We start from the raw sequence: 25,693 nt of genomic DNA, 5'->3' as shown, positions 1-25,693 counted from the left end.
ACTCATATCCATTCGTCCCATTGACTGGTATATGATATGTATTTAAACGTAAAGCGGGATATTGAAGAATTTTATCTATTGAATGGGATCTTAGGAGTATAAATAGGATAATCAAATGTGGAATTAAAGTTCGTTTAAAATACAGTTGTAAAAGTGAGTCTTGCAAACAAACACAATGTTGTTACAAGCGTACAAGTTATAAGGAATATAAGTTCAGCTCCCAGGAGTACATTTTGTACTTTTATGTTTATCAGCTTCTATTACCCAAACTCTGCTCACCGTAGCTCGTTTTTGCTGTCATAAAAAATCTGAACAAAGAATGATTGAGATTGAAAATTTGTCATTTATTACAATACCAAATGACGAAAGAAATCTTCAACATAAGATTTTGGGGGAAATCAGATAATACATTCTACATGAAAGTACCTGCAAAGCTAAATTACTCCAAGTCTGATTTCCCCCAAAGAAGACAAAATAACTTAAATAATGCTACGCTATAAGATGACAAATAAAAATTCATCAAAACAAACCCAGAGCAAAAAGATGGCGAACAAATAAGGCCACAAGATATGAAACACAGTATCATATTGGCGCCATCCAAGGTGAGCAGAGAGAAATAACTAGTTTGACTGTGGAGAGTTAATAAACATTTATCACACATGAACAGTTAAATACTGACCCGATTGCAATTAACAGTGTATATGGTTACCAAAGTTGACACATTCCTGTGCTAGAACATAAAGGATATTGTATATAACAAGACATACTTTGGACATATCTGTGTATAAAAGGATAGCGTAACTAAGTGAGTCAGTAAGGTATATTGCACCAACCACATATAGCAATGTATACAGTACCAATGTGTAGCATATAAAACAGAAAAAAATTTCTCTACAACTTGCAAAAAAGAATTACTACAAAGAAAATATAACAGATACCAACTTGCAAAAAACCTATTTTGTTTAAATATTTACATAGTACCAAACTTTTTGCAGCAGTTAAACACTGACCTGCTCGAAGTCTTAAAATTGATATAACCGTCAATTGATACAGTCCTTAGCAGCAGTTAGACACTGACCTGCCCAAATTTTCAATTGATATATGCACGCAAGTGATGCAGTCTTTAGCAGCAGTTAGACACTGACCTGCCCACTGATTTATGCACGCAAGTGATGCAGTCTTTAGCAGCAGTTAGACACTGACCTGCCAAAGGTTGTTGCTGAACCTGAATGCGCCCTGACTACCAAGTAAAAAAAAAATCAGAGGATGGGGTATAAAATAAGTTAAAGGTTGAACGCAGGTATTCTTATGTAGCGACGAAAGGCATTAGAGTTCCATCTGCCTAATTGTTTGATCAGATTCTCAGAATAACCCAGACTTGTGGCATATGTAGCAGCACCTATTCTAAAACTATGACCTTTGTACAACTTTGGGTTCAGACCAGCAAAGGTTGCAGCGGCATAGAGTTGAGTGGAGACATAAGAATATGTAACAGGGTTTTCCCCTATGAACTGGAATAAGGGTCCCGAAGAATGCTTGAAATGTGATAAATAGCGATGCAGAGCTGCCACAGGGCACATTGTTGGATCTATGCTGCTCACAAGTGTAATGACAAAAGGATTGTTATGTTTCTGATTTTTGAAATGATGTAGAACTATCTGCACTGATTTCAGTAAAGAACCCTCAAATTGAAAGGCGACATTTGACCGCTGCACCACCAAACTGCTACTTCCTGCAGATTTTGAAACCACTTCCCCAAGGCGAAGGAATGCATGAAAGCATAATTTAAACAGAGCATCTAATAATATGCAGTTGGCTTTTGCTGCAACCGTATGAGACAAAGCCGCAATAAGTTTTGCTAAAATATCTTTCGTTATCGGTAGCCTTGAGTCTACAGTCCCTGCCAATTTGTGACAACCACGCAGAAGTTTCTTTACTACAAAGGCTTGAGAAGGATCTGGCACTGAATGCTTCCTGGTAATTATGTAAACATTATACTGAATGTTTCTGGGTAAGTATGTAAACCTTATACTGAATGTTTCCTTGCAATAATGAAACATTATACTGAATGCTTCCTGGTAAGTATGTAAACATTATACTGAATGTTTCCTTGCAGTAATGAAACATTATACTGAATAGTGCCTGGTAATTATGTAAACATTATACTGAATGCTTCTTGGTAATTATGTAAACATTATACTGAATGTTTCCTTGCAGTAATGAAACATTATACTGAATGCTTCTTGGTAATTATGTAAACATTATACTGAATGTTTCCTTGCAATAATGAAACATTATACTGAATGCTTCTTGGTAATTATGTAAACCTTATACTGAATGCTTCTTGGTAATTCTGAAAACATTATACTGAATGTTTCCATGCAATAATGAAACATTATAGTGAATGCTTCTTGGTAATTATGTAAACATTATACTGAATGTTTCCTTGCAATAATGAAACATTATACTGAATGCTTCCTGGTAATTATGTAAACATTATACTGAATGCTTCTTGGTAATTCTGAAAACATTATACTGAATGTTTCCTTGCAGTAATGAAACATTATACTGAATGCTTCTTGGTAATTATGTAAACGTTATACTGAATGTTTCCTTGCAATAATGAAACATTATACTGAATGCTTCTTGGTAATTATGTAAACATTATACTGAATGTTTCCTTGCAATAATGAAACATTATACTGAATGTTTCTTGGTAATTATGTAAACATTATACTGAATGCTTCTTGGTAATTCTGAAAACATTATACTGAATGTTTCCTTGCAGTAATGAAACATTATACTGAATGCTTCTTGGTAATTATGTAAACATTATACTGAATGTTTCCTTGCAATAATGAAACATTATACTGAATGCTTCCTGGTAATTATGTAAACCTTATACTGAATGCTTCTTGGTAATTCTGAAAACATTATACTGAATGTTTCCTTGCAATAATGAAACATTATAGTGAATGCTTCTTGGTAATATGTAAACATTATACTGAATATTGATTTGATTTTCTGTAGCAGCTGCTAGCTTTTACTTACGAGTACCCCATTACGGAGACACCCTCAGCACTAACTGAACTGGCGTGGTGCCTTATGGCAATACGTGAAACAGCATGCATTGTGATATAGGATATCGGGTTTCATTTTAATTTACACTGTGTTGAAGTTCTTTGTTGATTTGTATTCTAGTTTTCATAATTCTCTACACTTCATTTTTGGGATCATTTGTTGCCTATTGAAATGTTTGTGAAAATTGTTAGCATGGTTTTGCTTCTGCTTGTCAGTGAACGAATCCAAGGTAATCAATCAGTTGATAGAACCTCTAGCTGTACTGATTTTAATGAAGCAAAATTGTATACATATATCCATTTTTCTATTATTTATATTTCTAAACAAGTAATTAAGCAAATATGATAAACGTGATTTAGTTCGAAATAGGTGTCAGGATTACAGAAATTATATTAGTGTTATAAAATTGGTACCGTATAAGTTTTACATTAGTGAATATTGACACTCGTTGGATTTAGATATTTACCAATATAAGTTTAATAACCTTATGATACTTAATAGTTTGAATAATTCATTACAAATATATACGTATACTATCTACTAAATTTATCAAATGTTTGAATGATTTATCATAAATATGTTGTTATACAATGTACTAAATGTACAGTAGATAAAACATGAATAATCTAATACAAATAGTTTCGTATGCAATATGGTAATTGGTTGAATAATTTATTATAGATATACCCGTATACAATGTACTAAATCTTTGAATAATTTATAATTACAAATATTTTCGTATACAATATGGTAAATAGTTGAATAATTTATTCAAAATATACCCGTATACAATGCACTAAATGACTGAATAATTTATTACAAATATTTTCGTATACAATAGGTAAATGGTTGAATATTTTATTACAAATAGACCGTACTAAATGTTTGAATTATTCATTACAAAGCCGGCAAGGCGAAAAAGTGTGGGTACCCCTTCAGGATGCTGGGCGACAACTGTTACTATTTCAGTACAGACAAGGCCACCTGGGACGAGGCTTATGTAAGTCTTACTGTAATTATAATACGTTTACAGCTGAAGTTATGGTCAATCGTTAATAATGAATTTTCTGCCAATCGATACTAAATTGACGAGTTGTTATTAAAATGTGAAAAAGTGGGACGGACTGGCCAATGAACAGACGGAGAGAAGACTAATAGATGGAATATTGTATTATATATTACCAATTACTTCTCTACAATACACATGTTGTATTTATTTGAGAATAAATAATTTTGTTGTTGTTGTTATTGTTGTTGATCATTCTGATTATGTAAATTTTTTATCAATTAAAAGTATACTAATATTACATTTATCAGACTTTTTGTCAACACATTATGTTTGTTGATTATAAGATAAAATAAGATGATTGTTGATAATTTCAATGTGCTTGAATGCTATTTATTTATACTTAAATCAACTTCTTTTTTAATGTTTCCGATGCATTTTATTTTTACTGAATCGAGTTTGAAACAAATTTGAAAAGTTTAAAATTGGTTTGACGTATATCAATAAAATATGTTCAAAACAGTTCTCAGGTCCATACCAAAATAAATGATATTTAATAACATAAAAGTAAAATGGGTAGCTACCAAGGTCAAATATCACAGGAATTGCTGTCTTATTCTAGTGAATATTTTATGTGTACAATGATTTTACAAACTTTTATGATTATGAATTGTTTTAATTATGTATTAACAGCTTAACTTCATGGCAATGGAATTGACTTCAGATTCTCCATCGTCAACTTCCTATATTTCTGTAGCAATATTCCATTATCATCTGCATAAATGGTGTTTATGTCTCTCAACTGCTTCGATACGCGAATATCTGCATTTAATCAATTTTTAATCGAGGAAGGTTACTGACAAATAGGTTGATGTCACAGGGGTTCCAACAGTCTTGTTTAACATAAGTAATTCGCAAATTCTATGGTCGTTATTATGATCTAATTTGTAAATACAAGCTGTATCTGGGTTGAAAGCTTCTGGCGTGTTTCATATCAATTGCGAGACCGGTATTTGCACACTGATTACTCCATTTACATGATTAAGAGATAAGGCTCACAGCAGGTATGACCGGTCGACATGGGATGCTTACTCCTCCTAGGCACGTGATCCCAACTCTGGTGTATCCAGGGATCCGTGTTTGCCTTTCTTTCAATTTCCTATTTCTTATAGGATTTATGAGATTGATCACTGTTCGTTATCTTCGCTTGTTCATTGATCACTATTCGTTATCTTCACTTGTTCATTAATCACGGTTCATTATCTTCACTTCTTCATTTATCAATATTCGTTATCTTCACTTGTTCATTGATCACTGTTCGTTATCTTCACTTGTTCATTAATCACTGTTCGTTATCTTCACTTCTTCATTGATCACTGTTCATTATCTTCACTCGTTCATTGATCACTGTAATATCTTCACTTGTTCATTAATCACTGTTCGTTATCTTCACTTGTTCATTGATCACTGTTCGTTATCTTCACTTGTTCATTGATCACTGTTCGTTATCTTCACTTGTTCATTGATCACTGTTCGTTATCTTCCTTTGTTCATTGAAGGCCCTCTAATAAATGTTGCCACCATAGAGTAAAATGAAATAATGTCTTTGCAGGTAAACTGTGTTCACAAAGGTGGTTATTTGGCGAACTTGGAAACTCTTCATGAATACCTAATTATTAGGTATCAACTCGCCGGGATAAAAAATGGTATTTTATATGTTTATACGTGTATTCTACATGTAATTATTTTATTCTTACAAACTAAACAATGTATGTTTGATTTTGCCAACTATAGACCAGGGACAGTGTTGTTGGAGAGATGCATATAACATGTGAATGCATGGTTTTCTATCTGTGTATTTCAGTAATAACGTTTAATTAATTTAATTAACATATTATAATTTCAAACCAGTGTGTGTGTGGGGGGGGGGGTGTCTGTGTGCGTGCGTGCGTGTTAATTTTCCTTATGGCAAATACATGTACCTCATCACAGTTTTGTTGCAAGGTTTCAAAATTTATTTTCTAAATGTATTTGCGTAAAAGGTAATGCTTATTGTATAATATCGCCTTCATTCAAGTGCTACATGTAAAATTAAAGGCATCATTTATCATCTTTTTTTATCAAAAGGTCAAAATTATGCTATTGGAGGACGAGATTTCAATCGCGAAAAAAAGGGTAGCGACTGGAGGTGGGTCGGATACGATCGGGTTTCTAGGATGTCCTACTTTGCGTTTGGGCCAAGTGAACCAAATGGTACCAAAGGATCTCCAGAGCTTTGTCTTTGGTTATACGCTGGCTATAAATATCAATTTATAGACGTCGCATGTACCTCTGTCGCGCGTTACATTTGTGAGAAATAAAGATCTTTGACAGCGTACTCTTGCATTTTGTGTTGATGAATAGAGATTTGTTGGATATGGATGTTATTTGAGGGGGGAATTAATTAGAAATTAATTAGAAGTTTGTATTCTGATCAGCTGATTATGGATATTGCTCATTACATTAAGCCACCGCGTTTTATGGAAGAAATTAATTTCGAATCGCAATTTCGGTTATTTAAACTGAAATTTGCCAACGAAGGAATAGATACTGTAAATAGAAGCAACATTCTTGGTAATAAGAAAGTTCAACCCTGGATGCCATCACATTTCAAGTTCAAGTCTTCACCCTGTATTTCCATCAAATATGCTTCTACTATTGCATCCAAACTTTTGAATAACAAGCATAATCATCAGTGTGTAGATATAGACCATCTTAACAAAAGCCTCCCGTGTGTACAAAAGCCTCCCGTGTGTATAAAAGCCTCCCGTGTGTACGAAAGCCTCCCGTGTGTACAAAAGCCTCCCGTGTGTACGAAAGCCCAAAAGGCTCATACGACAATACGAGATTCGAATTTCGAGATTTAAAATTCGACTTTCAAATTCAATATCTAAATTAACTAATCAAAATATAGGTCACAATATATGATTTATTTAAATAAACTCATCAACTGTAAACGATCGCCAATATTAGAGGTTACATAGATATGAAATGTGACAGAAGGGAAGTAAAAGTTTCTTTTTATCTAAAACTACACGCATAGCTCTTATCTTTAGACTAATTTGACTCCACTTTCTTGGCACATTGTTTTTCCCTATAATAGCTCTAAAACTTCATTGTTATTTCGGATTTCAAACATTTCGGTTGAGCATCACTGAAGAGACATGATTTGTCGAAATGCGCATCTGGTGCATCAAAATTGGTACCGTATAAGTTTTACATTTATGTTGTACACATTAGAAGTTAGGGATGTGTTGCAGTTTTGATGTCTTGTTGAAATTCAACAATGTTTTATAAATAATCGAACAATTATCGGCAGTAATTGCTGGGTTTATTTTTATATGTTTACCAAACATCAAAACATTTCTTTGTTATTATTGTATATATTATTATGTATTAACCTATTATGTAAACATAAAGATATGTCCATAGATGGGGGGAGGCAGAAAATTTGCCCTAACTCCCACAAATTTAACTCTGCATTTGATATTGAATACATCTCATAATACACCTTAAATTGAAATGGAATTGAAGGTTAAGTGATGACACCGCGGTAACAATTCGTTGTTGTTGTTTTTTTTTTTTTTTTTTTTTTTTAGATTAATCAATATACCATTTTCTGCTTGAATGATTATGATCTTAAAGTTTATTTTACATGAAGAAAACTATACAAGAGTTGAATATAAAGGAAAATAAGAATGTAAATACCAATATGGATTATCGTGTGTTATGGTGGCAGGGGACAGTTTCTTTGGTTTTGAAACATGTGGATAGGGGGTATACACCAAAGTCAGATTATGACAGACTAATGAAAAATCATATTTCCCTTTTATGTCAATACTTGTATTTCATATTAGTGTAGTTAATAAATTATGACCCTAAATTACATGTAATCTATAAATACTGGTGCTGGTGCACAAAACATTCTCTGAGCAGGTTCCCCTTTTTAGCTTTGATTTTCCCTCATTTGGGCTAATCCGCACCACCCCCACATCATCACAGTACCAAACATGGGAATATAGACACTGTGCACAATCAAGAACCCTATCTGCGCTTCTCAAAAATCTACCTCTCATATGGGGCCATCCACCTTCCCTCACAGCTACAGACCTTTTGCTAGACCCTGCATGTTTTCACCGGAATTTCCTCAGCAACTGACCACGTGTCTTAGTTTTGTATTTGCACCATCTATATGCTAGGAATCATGGTGACACCTACATGTTGTATATCAACATTTTTATTATGCACTCAGCTACATTTGACATGCATCCTAAAATTATTGTATACATTTTTACACATGTAATATCACTTCAAATATGTGGTATTTCCATTTTTTGAAAAAGTTGACCGGGCCTATAGTGCGAAACTGTCCCCTGCTACCTATAGCCATCAGACAGCATTCGACCCAATGACATGTTGTATCAGCTCATTAAAACGACCATTGAATTCGCGAAATGCTGACTTTAAACGAGACTGTTGAAACCCCTGTAACATCAACTTGTTTGTCAGTAGCCAGTCTGGATTTAGAAAGTAATCAGATACAGAATTTATCCTCGCACATCGAATAGTTCGAGAGACATAATCACCATATGCAGGTGATAATGGAATATTGCAAACAAATATGGGAAGTTGATGAAGAAAATGAAATCATCCCGTTTGTCATAAAATTGAGTTGTTAGTACGAAGCAGATTTGAAGGATTATGTGGTGACTTTTATTTCAAGCTCATAGGGATATATCGAATCAACATATGAATGAAAATGATAATTGTTAATAGATAAAACGTCGTAGATATATTTAAATGTCGAGTTGAAGACCAGAGCAAGAGATTTTTTCTTCTCATGTAGAAGATTTTAAATAAATTCTGCCTCATAAGAATAAAAAAAAAATTCTATGTTCTATAAAATATCCAAATTTGAAGCAGATACAGAAGACTATGTAGTGTCTTTTATTTCGAGTTCTCTGGGATATATCGAATTAACATGTGATTGAAAATGAGTATTGTTAATGGATAAAAGGTCGTCGATATGCATATATCTAAATGTCGAGTCGAAGGCCACGGCAAGAGATTTTTCATTCTCATGCAGAAGCTTTTGAATAAATTCTGTATCATAAGAAGAACACAAGAGGCCCATGGGCGACATCGCTCAATTGAATCATCTTGGCCAATATCTAAAGATTTTGCCTATATATTCGCATGTAAAACTTTGATCTCCTATTGTGGCCCCATACTACCCCTGGGGGCCATGATTTTAACGAACTTGAATCTGCACTATGTCAGGAACCTTTTGTGTAAATATAAACTTTATTGGCCTATTGGTTCTTGAGAAGAAGATTTTCAAAGATTTTGCCTATATATTCGCATGTAAAACTTTGATCCCCTATTGCGGCCACATCCTACACCTGGGGGTCATGATTTTTTCAAACTTGAATTTGCACTCCGTCAGAAAGCTGTCATGTAAATTTCAGCTCGTCTGGCTCAGTGGTTCTTTAGAGGAAGCTTTTTAAATGACGCCACCCTATTTTTGCATTTTTGTGATTATCTCCCCTTTGAAGGGGGCATGGCCCTTCATTTGAACAAACTTGAAAGCCCTTTACCCAAGGATGCTTTTTACCAAGTTCGGTTGAAATGATTCATGTGGTTCAGGAGAAGAAGTCGAAAATGTAAAAAGTTTACAGACGGACAGACAGACAGACGGATAGACGACGGACAAATGGCGATCAGAAAAGCTCACTTGAGCTTTCAGCTTTCTTGGACAGAACAATCCCCAAACATCTGCCATAATCGACTATGTCCACATTCTGGGTGTTATCTGCACATAACATGTTCCGGTCAGACAATGGGTTCCCTGTTATGTCTCTAGCTGTTGAACTACTGCATTTTCATTTTGTCAAAATATTTTGCAGCTAGTCAAAATGTATCTCTGTTAAAAAATAAGCTCATAATAAAAACACACATATCTGTGTTATTGTATTCTGGATGTATAGTACTTCCAAAAATAACATTAATAGATCACCTCTCAAATAAAACCTTTAACATAATGGTGTTGTTACAGTAATATAGGTATTTTACTCACTACTCTAATCTTATCACATAGAATAACGTCGAAAGAGGGCTTATTTTTTTAAACCCATTGTGTGACTTTCGGGTAAAATCTTGAATTCATTTATTCTGAGTCCTCTCAGTACTTTCATGATTTCCCCTACTAGGAGTTACGAGCACCTAATAGCGGACAGCGCACTTGACTCTGAACTTGCGTGGCAATGACAATAAAGGAAACATCACGCACTCTGATATTGACTTTCCAGGGATTGGGTTTCATTTTAATTTCGTATACGCTGTGTATTCCGATGTTCCTTAATTTGTATTCAACTTTCATGTTTCTACAATTCACTTTTTAAAATTGTTGGTCATTTGTCGCATACTAGTATTGGAATGTTTATTATGATTGTTGTTAGTGTGGTTTTGCTTCTGCTTGGCAGTGAACGAATCCAAGGTAATTATTCAGTTTATAGATCCACGTACTATACTTATTTTGAAAATTTTAAAAGGATTAAAAAGGTGCGCATGTAACTTTTTACTTATAATGTAAACATCGAGTAAATTCAATAAATCTTATCTAGTTACACGGCAGTTCGGTTTCGCCTTATGACAAATGATAGTTGAGAACCTTAGGTCAGATGTTTAACAGATTACAATCCTTATTTTCCGAATACTAATTGATTGATTGATTGAATATTGTTTAACGTCCCTCTCGAAATTCTTTCCCTCATATGGAGACGTCATCATTGTCGGTGAAGGGCTGTAAAATTTAAACCTATGCTCGGCTCTTACGGCCTTTGAGCAGGGAGGTATCTTTATCGTGCCACACCTACTGTGACACGGGGTCTCGGTTTTTTTGCGGTCTTTCCTGAAGGACCGTCCCATTTAGTCTCATCTTACAACAAGCAATGGGTACTGAAGATATTTAATCCGGATCCCCGTGAGACCCTAATAATGATAATTTATTTTATGTATATAACACTAAAATGACCAACGAGACATTGTCTTTTTTCGGAACGACCCGTTGCTTATTCATGACACACGAGGCTTAAATATGATGGCTAGAAATATGCATACATTTTATATGGATTCGACACTGATATTATAAGATCTATTTTCGTATACAATGTACTAAATCTTTGAATAATTTATTGCAAATATTTTCGTATACATTACAGTAAATGGTTGAATAATTTATTACACTGTACAAATATACTCGTATACAATGTACTAAATGCTTGAATAATCTAATACAAATATGTTCGTATATAATACGGTAATTAGAGAGTTGAATAATTTATTACAAATATATCCGTAAAATGTTTGAATACTTCATTACAAAGCCGGCAAGGAGAGCACATGTAAGTACCCCTTCAGGACACTGGGCGACAACTGTTACTATTTCAGTACAGACAAGGCCACCTGGGACGAGGCTTATGTAAGTCTTCCTGTAATCATTTTATAATACGGTTATGGTTAGAGTTATGGTCAATCATAAGTACTGATTGTTCTGCCACTTAATACGAAAGTTACGGGGTTCTTATAAAAAAAAATCAGAAAACTAAGCGAGACGGACTGACTAATGAACAGACAAAAAAAGACTAATAGGTTGATTGATTGATTGTATATATTGTTTAACGTCCCTCTCGAAAATATTTCACTCATATGGAGACGTCATCATGGCCGATGAAGGGCTGCAAAATTTAGGCTTATGTTCGGTGCTTACAGCCTTTGAGCAGGGAGGGATCTTTATCGTGCCACACCGGTTGTGACACAGGACCTCGGTTTTTCTGGTCTCATTCGAAGGACAATCCCATTTAATCGTCTCTTACGACAAGGACTTAATCTAACCCGGATCCACAAGGGATGACTAATTCTGATTAGGTAAAACTTTTATCAATTAAGGTAGCGCATTACACCAAAATTTTATTTAATGACTCTTTAAAACACCTTTTATGAAGTATGATTTCACCATCGAAAGAGTGATACAAGCTCCAAGTTATTTTATATGATTTTGTTGTTGTTGTGATTTTACCCGGAATAATAAAAAGGCGTTTTGTTTGCAAATTAAAAAAAATGTTGAGTCCAAATTTCACTGTGATTTGGTGGATGACATTAACATCTTCTAAAACGTACAGGGGTCTAAAAGACTCAGATATAAACGTTAGAAGTTTTAGAAAAACAAAAAATTTTGGGAAATTGAAAACGTTATTTGTTAATATTTTATAAATCTACGGATAAAATCTTCAAAAACCATGTCAGTTAGAAAACATATATCGACGAAATATATTTTAAAAAGAAATTGAAACGAAATGACCAAATTTCAGATGTACATTGTATATCACTTTATTCAAATTAGAGGGAAAAGTACCGATCCCAATCAAAAGTGATGGAAATTACTAAAACAATCACATTCTTGCTAATTGCATGCACTTTTCATCAATAATCTAGTTTCCTTTATTAATTCATTTAATTAATTTGTAGACCATTTTACATCAAGAGAATGTAATTTTCTGATCACAATGTTCCATATGACTACATTTTATAATTCCGATCGGGCTTGGTTTAAATTTAAAAATTCGTGATATTTCTGAATTTTTACCATTTCATTTCAATTTCTATTTGAAAGATAATTCTCTAATATATCTTTCTCTAATTGACATGTTTTTTGGAGATTTTATCCGTAGATTTCAAAAATATTAGCAAACAACGTTTTCAATTTTTATTTAAAAGATTAGAACGTCTGAGTCATTCAGGCATGTTTTCTTAGATATTCATATTATGCATCAAATCACACCGGGATTCTAGAGTATCTTATTTACAAACAAAGCACCTTTTATAACTCTCCGGGATAAATCACAAAAAATAATTGAGAGCTTGTATCACTCTTTCGATGGTGAAATTATACTAATTCATAACTTAACGAGCCATTAGATAAAATTTTAGTGTAATAAGCTACCTTAAATATATACTAACATTATATTTATTTGGCGACCAATTCTGTTGGCTAACTTGGTCATGAAATGAAATAAGATATCTATTTCCAATCAATGTTTCATTGGCGGAGGTGAAAGTTTACAAAAACAGGCGTCAATTAAAACAAACGACATTTGATATATGCTCTCAGATATTGCCTAGGTTATTGTATAAGAAATAAAGCTTCAGGGTTTTCACATTAAAATTTTCAAACCATATTTCTGGACACTATTCATGCCATACAGATTTATATCGAAGTTTTTAATTTAACAGATTTCTACATGAAATTAAAACTCGACCGTCTATTGTAAACTGAACTTTCTACAATACCAACATCACATTTCTTTTACACGAAGTTCTTCTTTCATTATTTAAGCTTACGATAGTGACAAGGAGAAGACAACGAACAGTGAACAGTCTCAGTAATTCGTAGCTTGGTATTGCTTAATTTTTTTTGATAATGGTCAAATATTTTTCACAACGAAAATTCACATGTATCTAGGTTTTCCAGACACATGGATTTTTATAATCATTTATACCTTGGATCGAGAATGATTAAAGGCTGTAAGGTTATAAATTTTCATAATTCCAATGTGCTTGAATGCCAATATTTTCCACGTAAGTTAACTTCTTATTTATGTTTTCGATGCATTGTATTTTCACTGAGTCAAGTTTAAGCAGAGTTTGAAATTCTTTTGCAGTATATCCATAAAATATGTTCAAAACAGTTCTCAAGTCCATACCAAAATAAAAGAAGAGGTTTTGTATCATACAAGTAAAATGGGTAGCTACCAAGTTCAAATGTCACAGCAACACTTGTCTTCTTATAGTGAATATCTTAGGTGTAGAACTAATTTACAAATTTAATAAGGATGTAATTTTTCCAACAATATATCCCTTTTCTGAAACATTTGATCATTTTTTACTATGTATTAACAACACACCTTTGTATTAGCAACACACCTTTGTATTAATAACACACCTTTGTATTAATAACACACCTTTATGACAAACAAAATGACCTCAACTTCTCCATCGTCAACTTCCCATATTACAATATCCCGAACAGTGAACAGTCTCAGTAATTCGTAGCTTGGTACTTCTTAAATCTTTTTGATAATGGTCAAATATTTTTCACAACGAAAATTCACATGCATCTAGGTTTTCCAGACACGTGGATTTTTATTAACATTTATACCTGCATATGGTGTCTATATATCTCAACTGACTCGATACGCGAGATCATGTTCTGCATATATGATCAATTTTGAAAGCAAGTCGGGATACTGATGTAACAGGAATTTCAACAATTTCGTTTAACACCAACATTTCGCAAATTCTATGATCGTTTTAATTATCTAATTTGCTAATACAAGGTATTACTAGATTGAATGCTGACTGACGTGTTTCTCTTTAACTACAGATTACTTCGTTTACCTAGGGCTCATAACAGGTCAACAAGGGAGGCTTACTCCTCGTAGGAACTTGATCCCACCTCTGGTGTGCGCAGGGGATTGTGTTTGCCTGCCTCTTTTTCTGCTCTTTATAGGATCTATGAGATTGATCACTGTTCGTTCTTCACTTGTTCATTGATCATTAGAGTCACAGTTCATTGAAGGTTCTCTAAAAATGTAGCTACCATAGAGTAATATGAATTGACTAAATTAGACCATGTCCTTATACAGGTAAACTGTGTTCACAAAGGTGGATATTTGGCGAACTTGGAAACTCTTCATGAATACCTAATTATTAGGTAATCTCTCCGGGATAAAAAATGGTAATTTTTATGTTTCCGTCAGCTAATTCTAAATGTTTTATATGTGTATTGTAATTCTTCTATTTTTACAAATTAAATAATGCATGTATGTTTTTTGCCAACTATAGACCAGGGACAACAAAAAAGTGTTGTAGTAGAGATGCAGATACCATGTGCATGCGTGATTACAAAATTCAAAATTTTATCAGTCGTCTTCTGAAATAACGTTTTCCTTTAAGTTTTACATAAACTTTCAGAGCCTATGATGCGCTAGCTCGCATGCGCGCGCGCGTACGCGTGTCCCTAAAGACAAATGTTCTAAAACTCATCACAGCTATGTTACAAGATTTCAAAATTTATTTTCTAAATCTATTTGCGTAAAAAGTTAAGGTTAATGTAGCCTGTATTTAAAATGTTGCATGTGAAACTAAAGGAATCATGTAGTGTCTTTTTATTAAAAGGTCAGAATTACGCCATTGGAGGACGGGATTTTAATCGCGAGAAGAAGGGTGGAGACTGGAGGTGGGTCAGATACGATCGGGTTTCTAAGATGTCCTTCTTTGCATTTGCCCCAAGTGAACCCAGTAGTAGCAAAACTTATCCGCAGCTCTGTTTATGGTTACACGCTAGCTATAAATATCAGTTCTTTGACCAGTATTGTACCTCTGTCGCGCGATACATTTGTGAAAAATAAAGATCTTTAACAGTGAACTCTTGAAATTTGTGTTGATGAATAGAGATTTGTTGGATATATATATTATTTGTGGAGGAAATTAATTAGAAGTCTGCATTCTGATCAGTGGATCGATTGGCTGAAACCAACGGAAACCACGGGAGGGACCTTTTCATTTGATACTTATTATTAGTTATCATTTACTAATTATTTCATGTACTAACTAACATATTGTTGATGCATGTGTGTATGAAAGGTGAAAATAACGAATGTTATAACTCCTATAAGGAATACAAAATAGAGAGTTGGGTGAACACGGACCCCTGGAAATAACAGAGGTGGGATCAGGTGCGTATGAGGAGTAAGCATCTCCTGTCAACCGGTTACACCCACAGTGAACCCTATATATCTTGATCAGATAAACGGAGTAATCTGTAGTCAGAATCAGTGTGCAAAGAACAGCCTAACAATCGATCACGTCAGACAGCATATAACCCACTGACAGGTAGTATTGGCAAACTAAATCGTTTTAACGACCATAGAATTTCGGAAATGCTGCCTTTAAACGAGACTGATGAAACCCCTGTAACATCAACTTGTTTGTTAGTAGCCTGTCTCGATTTAAAAATTGATCATACGCAGAACAAGCTCTTGCGTATCGAAACAGTTGAGTGATATAAACACCTTATTCAGGTGAAAATGGAATGTTGCTACATAGATATGGGAAGTTGACGATGGAGAAGCTGAAATCATCCCGTTTGTCATAAAGTTGAGTTGTTAGTTTGCCGTTGATATATATTTTCAATAAAATATCTAAGTACGAAGCAAATGTGGAGGACTCCGTGGTGTCTTTTATTTCAAGTTCACATGGAAAATCGAAATATGAATGAAAATGATTATTGGTAATAAATAAAACGTCGTTGATATATCTAATTGTCGTGTTAAAGGCCACATCCAGGGATTTGTCTTCTCATGTAGAAGCTTTTGAATAAATTCTGCCTCATGAAAATATAAAAACAGGTCAGCTAACAAAGTAGCACAATAGGTGCCCATGTGAATTCCAACAGACTGTTGGAAGACCTGATCACTAAACACCACGAAGATAATGCGAATGAGGAACAGGATAATTTCAACTTCAGAGTACGTGTGCGTTGAGTGGTGTTTAACAAAGTAATGTTTGGATGACTGATCATTAGATAAGAATATTTCCATTTTTGTTGAAAAAGCAACTGTCTATGATGTCAAAATGGTCGTGTAAAGTGTTGAAAAGTCATAAGTTTTTGTGTTATTGATTTGAGAAAAGCTTTGCGATTTCAAATCTATAAAAACTTCTTTAATTTTTTTTTAGAATCCAAATTTGAGTTAAAATTACACCACTTCTAGCATATATTGTGGAACAGAACGTTTAAAAACGCCGTCGATATATACATGTATATCTAAATGTAGAGTTGAAGGCCACAGGACGAGCTTTTTTTCTTCTCATGTAGAAGCGTTTAAAGGGGCATAGACACGATCTGAGATGAAATTTTTCAAATTTTATATTTCCATTTTTAATGTTTAGAATGTTTATCTAAGGTATTTCTAATACTCAGCAAAAATTTGAATGTCAGTTCACTCAGTTGTCAAGGTACATTGGAGATACAGAGCTCACAATTCTTTGTTATACATAATGTATAAACAAGGCTCGTGCCATGTTTTTGTTTACATAAGATAAAGATAGTATACTTGTAAAAGTTTCGTTTAAAGCAGATTTGTTTTTCAATTTCCAAGTTAATTCTGAACACAATTAAATGGTTTCTAGTGTTTGGCATATCTCATTTTGTTTTAAACATGCTATTTTCTATTAAGCAACCTACATGTAAACAAAAACATGGCACGAGCCTTGTTTACATAAGAAAGAATTATGAGTGTTGTATCTCGCTTGTAACTCAACAACTGGTATTCCAATTTTGGTCGACCATTAGAAATACGTTATTTAAGTATTGTAAACAATAAAAATGGAAAAATAAAATTTGAAAATTTTCCGCTCTGATCGTGTCCATGTCCCTTTAAATAAATTCGACAAGTTTGAATTTTATAATATTGACCTTTTCTAGATTTTATATTCCTTATAGGATTTATCAATCTAATTAAAATCAGATCTTCTCTAACCGTTACACTGGAACTTCTCTAACCGTTACACTAAAACTTCTCTAACCGTTACACTGGAACTTCTCTAACCATTACACTGGAACTTCTCTAACTGTTACACTGGAACTTCTCTAACTGTTACACTGGATCAGAACTTCTCTAACCGTTACATTGGATCAGAACGTCTCTAACCATTACACTGGAACTTCTCCAACCACTACACTGGAGCTTCTCTAACCGTTACACTGGAGCTTCTCTAACCGTTACACTGGAACTTCTCTAAACTTTACACTGGTACTTCTCTAACCATTACACTGTAACTTCTCTAACCATTACACTGATACTTCTCTAACCGTTACACTGGAACTTCTCTAACCGTTACACTGGAACTTCTCTAACCATTACACTGGAACTTCTCTAACTGTTACTTCTCTAACCATTACACTGGAACTTCTCTAACTGTTACTTCTCTAACCATTACACTGGAACTTCTCTAACCGTTGCACTGCAATTTCTCTAACCGTTACACTGGAACTTCTGGAACTGTTACACTGCAATTTATCTAACTGTTACACTGGAACTTCTGGAACTGTTACACTGCAATTTATCTAACTGTTACACTGGATCAGAACTTCTCTAACTGTTACACTGGTACTTCTCTAACTGTTACACTGGTACTTCTCTAACCGTTACATTGGTACTTCTCTAATCTTTACACTGGTACTTCTCTAACTGTTACACTGGAACTTCTCTAACCGTTACACTGGAACTTCTCTAACCATTACACTGGAGCTTCTCTAACCATTACACTGGAGCTTCTCTAACCGTTACACTGGAACTTCTGAAACTGTTACACTGGAGCTTCTCTAACCGTTACACTGGAACTTCTCTAACCGTTACACTGGAGCTTCTCTAACCGTTACACTGGAGCTTCTCTAACCGTTACACTGGAGCTTCTCTAACTGTTACACTGGAGCTTCTCTAACCATTACACTGGAACTTCTCTAACCGTTACACTGGAACTTCTCTAACCGTTACACTGGAGCTTCTCTAACCGTTACACTGGAGCTTCTGTAACCATTACAATGGAGCTTCTCTAACCATTACACTGGAGCTTCTCTAATCTTTACACTGGTACTTCTCTAACCTTTACACTGGAGCTTCTCTAACTGTTACACTGGAGCTTCTCTAACCGTTACACTGGAGCTTCTCTAATCTTTACACTGGAACTTCTCTAACCATTACACTGGAGCTTCTCTAACCGTTACACTGGAGCTTCTCTAACCGTTACACTGGAGCTTCTCTAACCATTACACTGGAGCTTCTCTAACCGTTACACTGGAACTTCTCTAACCGTTACACTGGAACTTCTCTAACCATTACACTGGAGCTTCTCTAACCGTTACACTGGAGCTTCTCTAACCGTTACACTGGTACTTCTCTAACCTTTACACTGGTACTTCTCTAACTGTTACACTGGAGCTTCTCTAACCGTTACACTGGAGCTTCTCTAAGCATTACACTGGAACTACTCTAACCGTTACACTGGAGCTTCTCTAACCATTACACTGGAACTACTCTAACCATTACACTGGAACTACTCAAACGTTACACTGGAGCTTCTCTAACCGTTACACTGGAACTTCTGGAACTGTTACACTGGAGCTTCTCTAACCGTTACACTGGAACTTCTCTAACCATTACACTGGAGCTTCTCTAACCATTACACTGGAGCTTCTCTAACTGATACACTGGAGCTTCTCTAACTGTTACACTGGAGCTTCTCTAACCGTTAAACTGGAGCTTCTCTAACCGTTACACTGGAGCTTCTCTAACCGTTACACTGGAACTACTCTAACCGTTGCACTGGAGTTTCTCTAACCGTTACACTGGAACTACTCTAACTGTTACACTGGAGCTTCTCTAACCGTTACACTGGAGTAACAGTAACGAAGACAGATATTTACACTTACATAGATACATATACATCACAAAAATTATCTTAGTGTTGTAGAAATGTAAAATCTAAATTACTTTCACTATATGCATCTGATTGGATTAGAATAAAATATAGATTGCCAATCTGTACTATTAATTCAACAGAAAATGAATATACAGCTGATAAAAATACATACCTATCGTGAGATTATGCATTCCTGTTTGCCCAACTATCTATTTTGTGTTGCTTATAGGAGTTATGAGATTGATCATTGTTCGTTATCCTCACCTTTCATGTATACACACATGTTTATAACTCCTAACGATATCTCTTTACCCGATATGTGGTACCAGACCAGTACTATACTATGCAAAAACTTGATAACCACATGTCATTTATACATTGACATCAATATTATTAAAACAAACTGACCTACTCTGCAATGCTTAAAGTCCTATATAAAAATAGAAATGTCACAGTAAATATTAATGCAACCATTCGGCTTAACTGACAAAAGTGTTATATTCAAATTACTGAAATACATGTAACTAGAAATAAAATCACCTGACCTAAACTTTCAACCAACCAAAACCAATCACCCATAAACAACACACAGGCACTCGATGTTTTAAATGTCTAGATCTATTATAATAATAAAAAAAATTGTCTTCCTGTAAACATTATATTCACAAGGTATATCATGCCGCCATCTTGGTTTTCTTTTTTACCAGCTGCATCGCTTGAAAATTTCAGAGAAAAGTTAGATAAAATATGTTAATTAGACCCCTACCGTTTTGAAGCACCTCTGTCAAGGTCTTACCTCTCGCATCGTCATGGTGAACTGGAAATAAAGTCCATTTATCGGCTATAATCAACCGTCAAACATCGTCTACCGCTTCTCAAATGCGAAAAATTGCTGAACCAAAGCGTATTAGTTTTTCAACACTTTACACCACCATTCCTCACGATAAATTAAAGACTTCTTGACATCATCAACAGCAGCTTCTTCTATCAAAATGAAACTCAGAAATATTCATATCTGGTGATCAGTCATCCAAAACAAATTTACTTCGTTAAATACTACTGATTCTACGCATAATTACTCTGATGTTGATATCAAAAAGATGCTGGAGTTCTTCATTGACAACATCTACATAGTCTTTAATGATCAGATCTTCCAGTAGTCTCTTGGAATTCCCATGGAAACAAATCGTGCTCCTTTATTACCTGACCTGCTTTGTACTCTTTTGAGGCAGAATTTGTTCAAAGGCTTATGCATGGGAGGAGGGAGAAGTATTTTGCTGTGGTCATCAACTTGACATTTAGATACATTTTATCTATATAATGACAATGTTCACTTTTGTTCATGCATCGATTTCATGTATCCCAGTGCACTCGAGTTGAAAGACATCATAAAATTTTCCGTGTCTGCTTTATATTTGGATATTTTGTTGAACATGGATGTTGATGGCAGACTAGCGGCTCAACTTTGTGGCAGACAGGATTACCTATCTTCATCATTGGCTTCCCACGTTTATGTAGCAATATTCCATTATCACCTGCATATGGTGTTTATGTCTCTCAACTGATTCGATATGCAAGAGCTTGTTCTGCTTATGATCAGTTTCTAAATCAAGGCATGCTACTGACAAATAAGTTGTAATCTTACATAGTATAACAATGTTGATTTTAATATGAGTTTCAATATTTCATTTAAATTCATATTTAATGGCATTTTATGTGCAAGGTCAAAACTGATATAGGGATATTATGAAAAAAAGGAGAAATCTTTTTTATGATTCAGACTAATTTATTGTACAGTAGTTATGGAGATTTAATCCCACTAATGATAGTAAACAAGTCAACCTCATTATCTTGAACTCATGGGACAGAGAAAAACTTTGTGATATCCGAGGTTTCGGATATCAATGATAAAATACTTAAAGAATAAGTGTTTGGGTCTTCTGAATCACTTCAACATATCCATGATATTCAAGATATCTGTGTTCACGAGATCAATGTTTTATCAAGTGCAGAAAGGTCATATTCAGTGCTATTTAATTCAAACACAACATTTCGTTAAAGATATCTTCAGTTCTTTATTATTCGGACAAAAATGAAATGTTAGCACTGTCACAATGTAGAAATGAGTTTAAAATTGAGCATAAATAACACAATTGTAGATCACTGTAACTGTATTGCACTGTTAACATTATTCAATGCATTATTTATGTCCTATCACATGTACATATGTAACAAACATCGGCTGTAGAGGAGGTGATGCTTACACTGACAGTCACAGACTAGGAAATCTATATAGCTCCTGCATTGATCTGAGACTGAGCATGCATTGCCATGGTCCTAATTAATCAATTTACAGGTAAATTCATCAGATTCCTGAGTCATCTGGTAGGAACAATTCTAGGTTTACACATATCCACTTTGGCAGTCTGGATGTGGAAGGCAGGAGCAACCCATGCCCCACACGGACACCTCTCCCCATACCAGATAAAGGAGCCAATCTTACAACTACACTTAGGACAGTTCAGCTTTCCTTCCAGCTCCTGGACGGATTTAGCCATCCATCTAACTGGCTCAATGAAGTACGACAAATCACACAATTTCTCTTCTTGGTCGTCAGCTCTTTCTACTTTTGCAGAAGACACTTTCCCTCTCCAGTCAAATGCCACCTCTCCATCACCAACTGTGTGTTTCAGAATCCCCGACTGCTTAAACAGGGAATGTCTGCACTTACGACACTTAAACACCACAGCGTCTTTTTTCATTTCTTCAGCTGTTTCAAAGTAATCCAACTGTAGCTTGGATCGTTCCTCTGGAGTTGATCCCTGTAGTTTTGTGGCCAGTTGCTTTAGCTTGTATTGTCTGTACTTCTCATGGGTTCTATCTATTACACAACCCATTTCTTCAAACAAAAGCAGTTGAGAAACAAACCCCTCGTTAGGACATACCATTGGTCTTCTACCCTTCACCAGTTCTAATGACTCCTCATAGGTAGCTTTGTTCTTATTCATTAAATAAGCTATCACTATGGTGGCACTTCTAGAACATCCCATCATGCAATGGACCAGAACACTTCCTCCAGTATCTGAGGCATCCTCTATGAAATGGAAACATTCCTCAAAATGGCTGAGAAGATCAGTAAATTCTAGGTCCATGCCGTACACAAATTTATAATTGTATTTCTCCGTGACACTTCTGTGTAAGGGGACATTGTTGATGGATAGGATGTGGGTAACATTGTTTTGTTTCAGTTCGTCCGTTCTGTGTACAGCTCGCTCTGGTCCGATGTAAATGTTGTCCACTACATGACTAATATCTGAATCCCTGGATCCCGCCATTCTGTAAATAAAAGAATGAACAGTTGAATAAGAATTTGGGAGAATATATTTCATATCTGTTAATATAGTATTTTTTTCTGTAAAAAGGTCATTTAATTCATTGCTAATTACTAAGAAACAAGATGTCCAAGTAAAAGCAATATTTGGAAACAATCAATGAATATGCTAAATCATTCTGATCTCTACTTTAGTTTAATTTGATTTTTTTTTAAATATTCATTCCTGACACTACAGATAGGATGCTTTGATGTCTTTTCATTTAGGCAACATGCTGTTGCAAGTTGGATGCAGTATTTAACTACATACATATATTATTGAGGGGGCAGAAAAATGGTCTTGCAAACAATGTACTGACTGTAAACCAATTATTATTCCCAAATTTTTAATAGAAAAAGTGCTTGTGTCAAATTAACTTCAAAATTGACCCTATGCATACACATTGTACATAATCACTGATTCTCAGCTACAAACAGGTCATGAGGAGGCGGGGTTTATGATGCTTGTGAATTTTCCTCACAATTGAAAACAAGTTGGTACTGGTATTCAAAATGGGACACAAATTTACCATGCTTCTTCATTTACTAATTCCACTCCTGGATTGAAACTCTAAAGATTACAGCGCATGCACCATACGCTAATTCACAAGAAAAATTGGTTTAAGTGATGGGTTAATGTAGCTGTAACAGGATGGGAGAAAATGCAATGGACCAGACCGGGATTCGAACCCAGGCCCCATGAATCTCTAGTTGGGTGCTCTATGGAGCTATTCAGTCACCGGCAATCGAACCCAGCAGATCGCTACATTCTTCCCTCCTTAAATGTCTTCACAAGACATCAACCCAGATTCCATTTGCCCTGGCAGGACTTTCACCTGCAAATCGCGGGGTGGTCTACTGCACCACATGTAACAGGAAGGGGAAAAATGCAACAGACCAGACCAGGATTTGAACCCAAACTCCCTGAATCTCTAGTCAGGTGCTCTACAAACTGAGGTATTTGGCCACCAGCGATCATATCCGGCTGACCGTTTCAGTAGTAAAGGTGAAATACAACTGACCAGATGGAAATGTGATCCCTGATCACCCGAATTACTGGTCAGTTGCTTTATGAACTTTAAAGCTGACAGCAACTGAACCCATCTGACCCCCCCCCCCCTCCCCCATAAATGTCTTCACCCTCAAAGAAAATCATGCTCTTCCTGGGCTGGCATTTTACCTGTCATTTCCAGGGCAGTTCAAAAGCTCTATCAGCTCTCTGGCCACTATAGTGAGAGACTGGGCTGACCAAGTGTTCCAGCGATATGTGTAGCAATGTGCCCTGCACCACAGCCGCATTAAATTAAAATATGGCAAAGATATCAAACAATCTGTGCCATTCTGGCACATATAATCAATATTCATATTTTCTAATTTTATGGTGTAATCTCTCTTGCTATAATGCTTGTAAATACATGTAATAGTCTAAGAGTGTTGTTTAAATTCAGGCATATTATGACTTCAATTTCTCCGAATCTAATCAAACAGTAAAACATTCTTTATTCTTTAAAACATTAATATCATTTAACATTAAATTTACATCTAACGCCCACAAAGTTGAAAAATGATACCTGGCTACCAGGTAAAAAAATTCATCGCACTGAAAAAGACCAAACTTTTCATAACCAGAATTAGCCAGTGGAGTCTACTGATGATGTTGAACATGATGGAAACAAAAGACTAGAAGAAGGTGACAATAAAACCGATGAAACAGAAAACTGGATAAAAAGTTGGTTGTGATTATACATGAGATATGTACTGCTGAGAATATATAATGTGTCTTCAGAGGTCACTCTCCCACTTGTTCTAAATGACACACAATAATTTTCATATGGCACATTAAATTTAAGAAACATCACACTGACACTGCCTAGCATATGTCATAGTCATATTAAATATTTTGCTTGTCCCAATATATTTAGGTTCTTCCTCTCTTGATAAAAATGCTACATGTGAAATATCAAATCAGTGGAGCTAAAATGGTGACCTAGCTGTAAAGTGTCTATAAACTCAGCGTTACACGCACACACGCTCACTCACAAACATACTCAACCACAAAGGAATGGTCCTGTTACTATATGATCCCATTTCACAATGAATTGCACTAGGGGGTAATAAAGAATGATATTGCAAGCCCTGGAATACAAGTAACTATCAGCATTTTCAAATAATTTTCCTATGGTGTCAGGTCAATTAAAAACCACGTTGTGCACATCACAATTCTGAGAGAGAGAGAGAGAGAGAGAGAGAGAGAGAGAGAGAGAGAGAGAGAGAGAGAGAGATCTTTGAAAAAGTACTGATCAATATCCCATTCCGTATAAATCTAAAGAAAGAATTTTAAAACCTGTAAAGTGCACATCATGTATGACAAAATTATAACGTGCAAAAGAAACAAATACTTACATAAATGAAAGAGTACTGTAACAGAGGAAATTCCAACCACTCACATGGTCGACAGTGCAGAGATATATATCAGAAATAATTCATAGAAATACACCCTTTGTATTATAGATGATCTGCTTGTGTCTGTCCGAGTTTTATAACAACAGAGCAAGTTTTGTACCTCATCCGAAGAAACGACAAAATCAGAAATTACAGTTAGTGCTTATTTCTCAACATGTTGTCATTCTGTTTGTGGAACTCTTATGTGTGTGAGG

The 25,693-nt window shown here is 35.0% G+C and overlaps 3 protein-coding genes and 1 long non-coding RNA gene across 6 annotated transcripts; 2 read left to right on the top strand and 2 right to left on the bottom strand.

Moving 5' to 3' along the window:
• Positions 1 to 323: 323 nt before the first annotated feature.
• LOC130054740 (uncharacterized) lies at positions 324 to 2,576 on the bottom strand. The gene is made up of 2 exons (XR_008803048.1): positions 1,204 to 2,576; positions 324 to 1,145 (listed from the first exon to the last, which is right to left on the bottom strand). It is a non-coding gene; the product is annotated as an uncharacterized LOC130054740 (long non-coding RNA).
• Positions 2,577 to 3,082: 506 nt separating this feature from the next.
• On the top strand, positions 3,083 to 6,464 carry LOC125651975 (perlucin-like protein). The gene is made up of 4 exons (XM_048880833.2): positions 3,083 to 3,310; positions 3,987 to 4,081; positions 5,700 to 5,793; positions 6,215 to 6,464. Exons 1-4 carry the CDS (start codon positions 3,253 to 3,255, stop codon positions 6,445 to 6,447), a joined length of 480 nt encoding a protein of 159 aa, XP_048736790.2. The 5' UTR covers positions 3,083 to 3,252; the 3' UTR covers positions 6,448 to 6,464.
• A 3,961-nt stretch (positions 6,465 to 10,425) lies between these two features.
• LOC130054739 (uncharacterized) lies at positions 10,426 to 15,611 on the top strand. Of its 2 annotated transcripts, XR_008803047.1 has the most exons (4): positions 10,426 to 10,622; positions 11,512 to 11,606; positions 14,830 to 14,921; positions 15,362 to 15,611. XR_008803047.1 is itself a non-coding variant. In XM_056165379.1 (3 exons), the coding sequence occupies exons 1-3, from the start codon at positions 10,562 to 10,564 to the stop codon at positions 15,602 to 15,604; spliced, it is 399 nt and encodes a 132-aa protein (XP_056021354.1). In that variant the 5' UTR covers positions 10,492 to 10,561; the 3' UTR covers positions 15,605 to 15,611. The 2 variants fall into 2 exon arrangements, 1 of the variants encoding a protein (XP_056021354.1); XM_056165379.1 differs by lacking the exon at positions 14,830 to 14,921 and having other exon boundaries at positions 10,492 to 10,622.
• Positions 15,612 to 21,724: 6,113 nt separating this feature from the next.
• LOC125652910 (dual specificity protein phosphatase 12-like) lies at positions 21,725 to 25,691 on the bottom strand. Of its 2 annotated transcripts, XM_048882387.2 has the most exons (3): positions 25,440 to 25,691; positions 24,217 to 24,318; positions 21,725 to 23,002 (listed from the first exon to the last, which is right to left on the bottom strand). In XM_048882387.2, coding segments are annotated over exons 1-3 (1,062 nt in total). In that variant the 5' UTR covers positions 25,442 to 25,691; the 3' UTR covers positions 21,725 to 22,044. The 2 variants fall into 2 exon arrangements, with proteins under 2 accessions (XP_048738344.1, XP_048738346.1); XM_048882389.2 differs by lacking the exon at positions 24,217 to 24,318 and having other exon boundaries at positions 25,440 to 25,665.
• Between the last annotated feature and the right edge of the window lie 2 nt (positions 25,692 to 25,693).

Source organism: Ostrea edulis, chromosome 5 (genome assembly GCF_947568905.1).
Source record: "Ostrea edulis chromosome 5, xbOstEdul1.1, whole genome shotgun sequence".
NCBI lineage: Eukaryota > Metazoa > Mollusca > Bivalvia > Ostreida > Ostreidae > Ostrea > Ostrea edulis.
The sequence above is the reverse complement of the archived record's forward strand: the minus strand, read 5'-3'. Positions and strand labels throughout refer to the sequence as shown.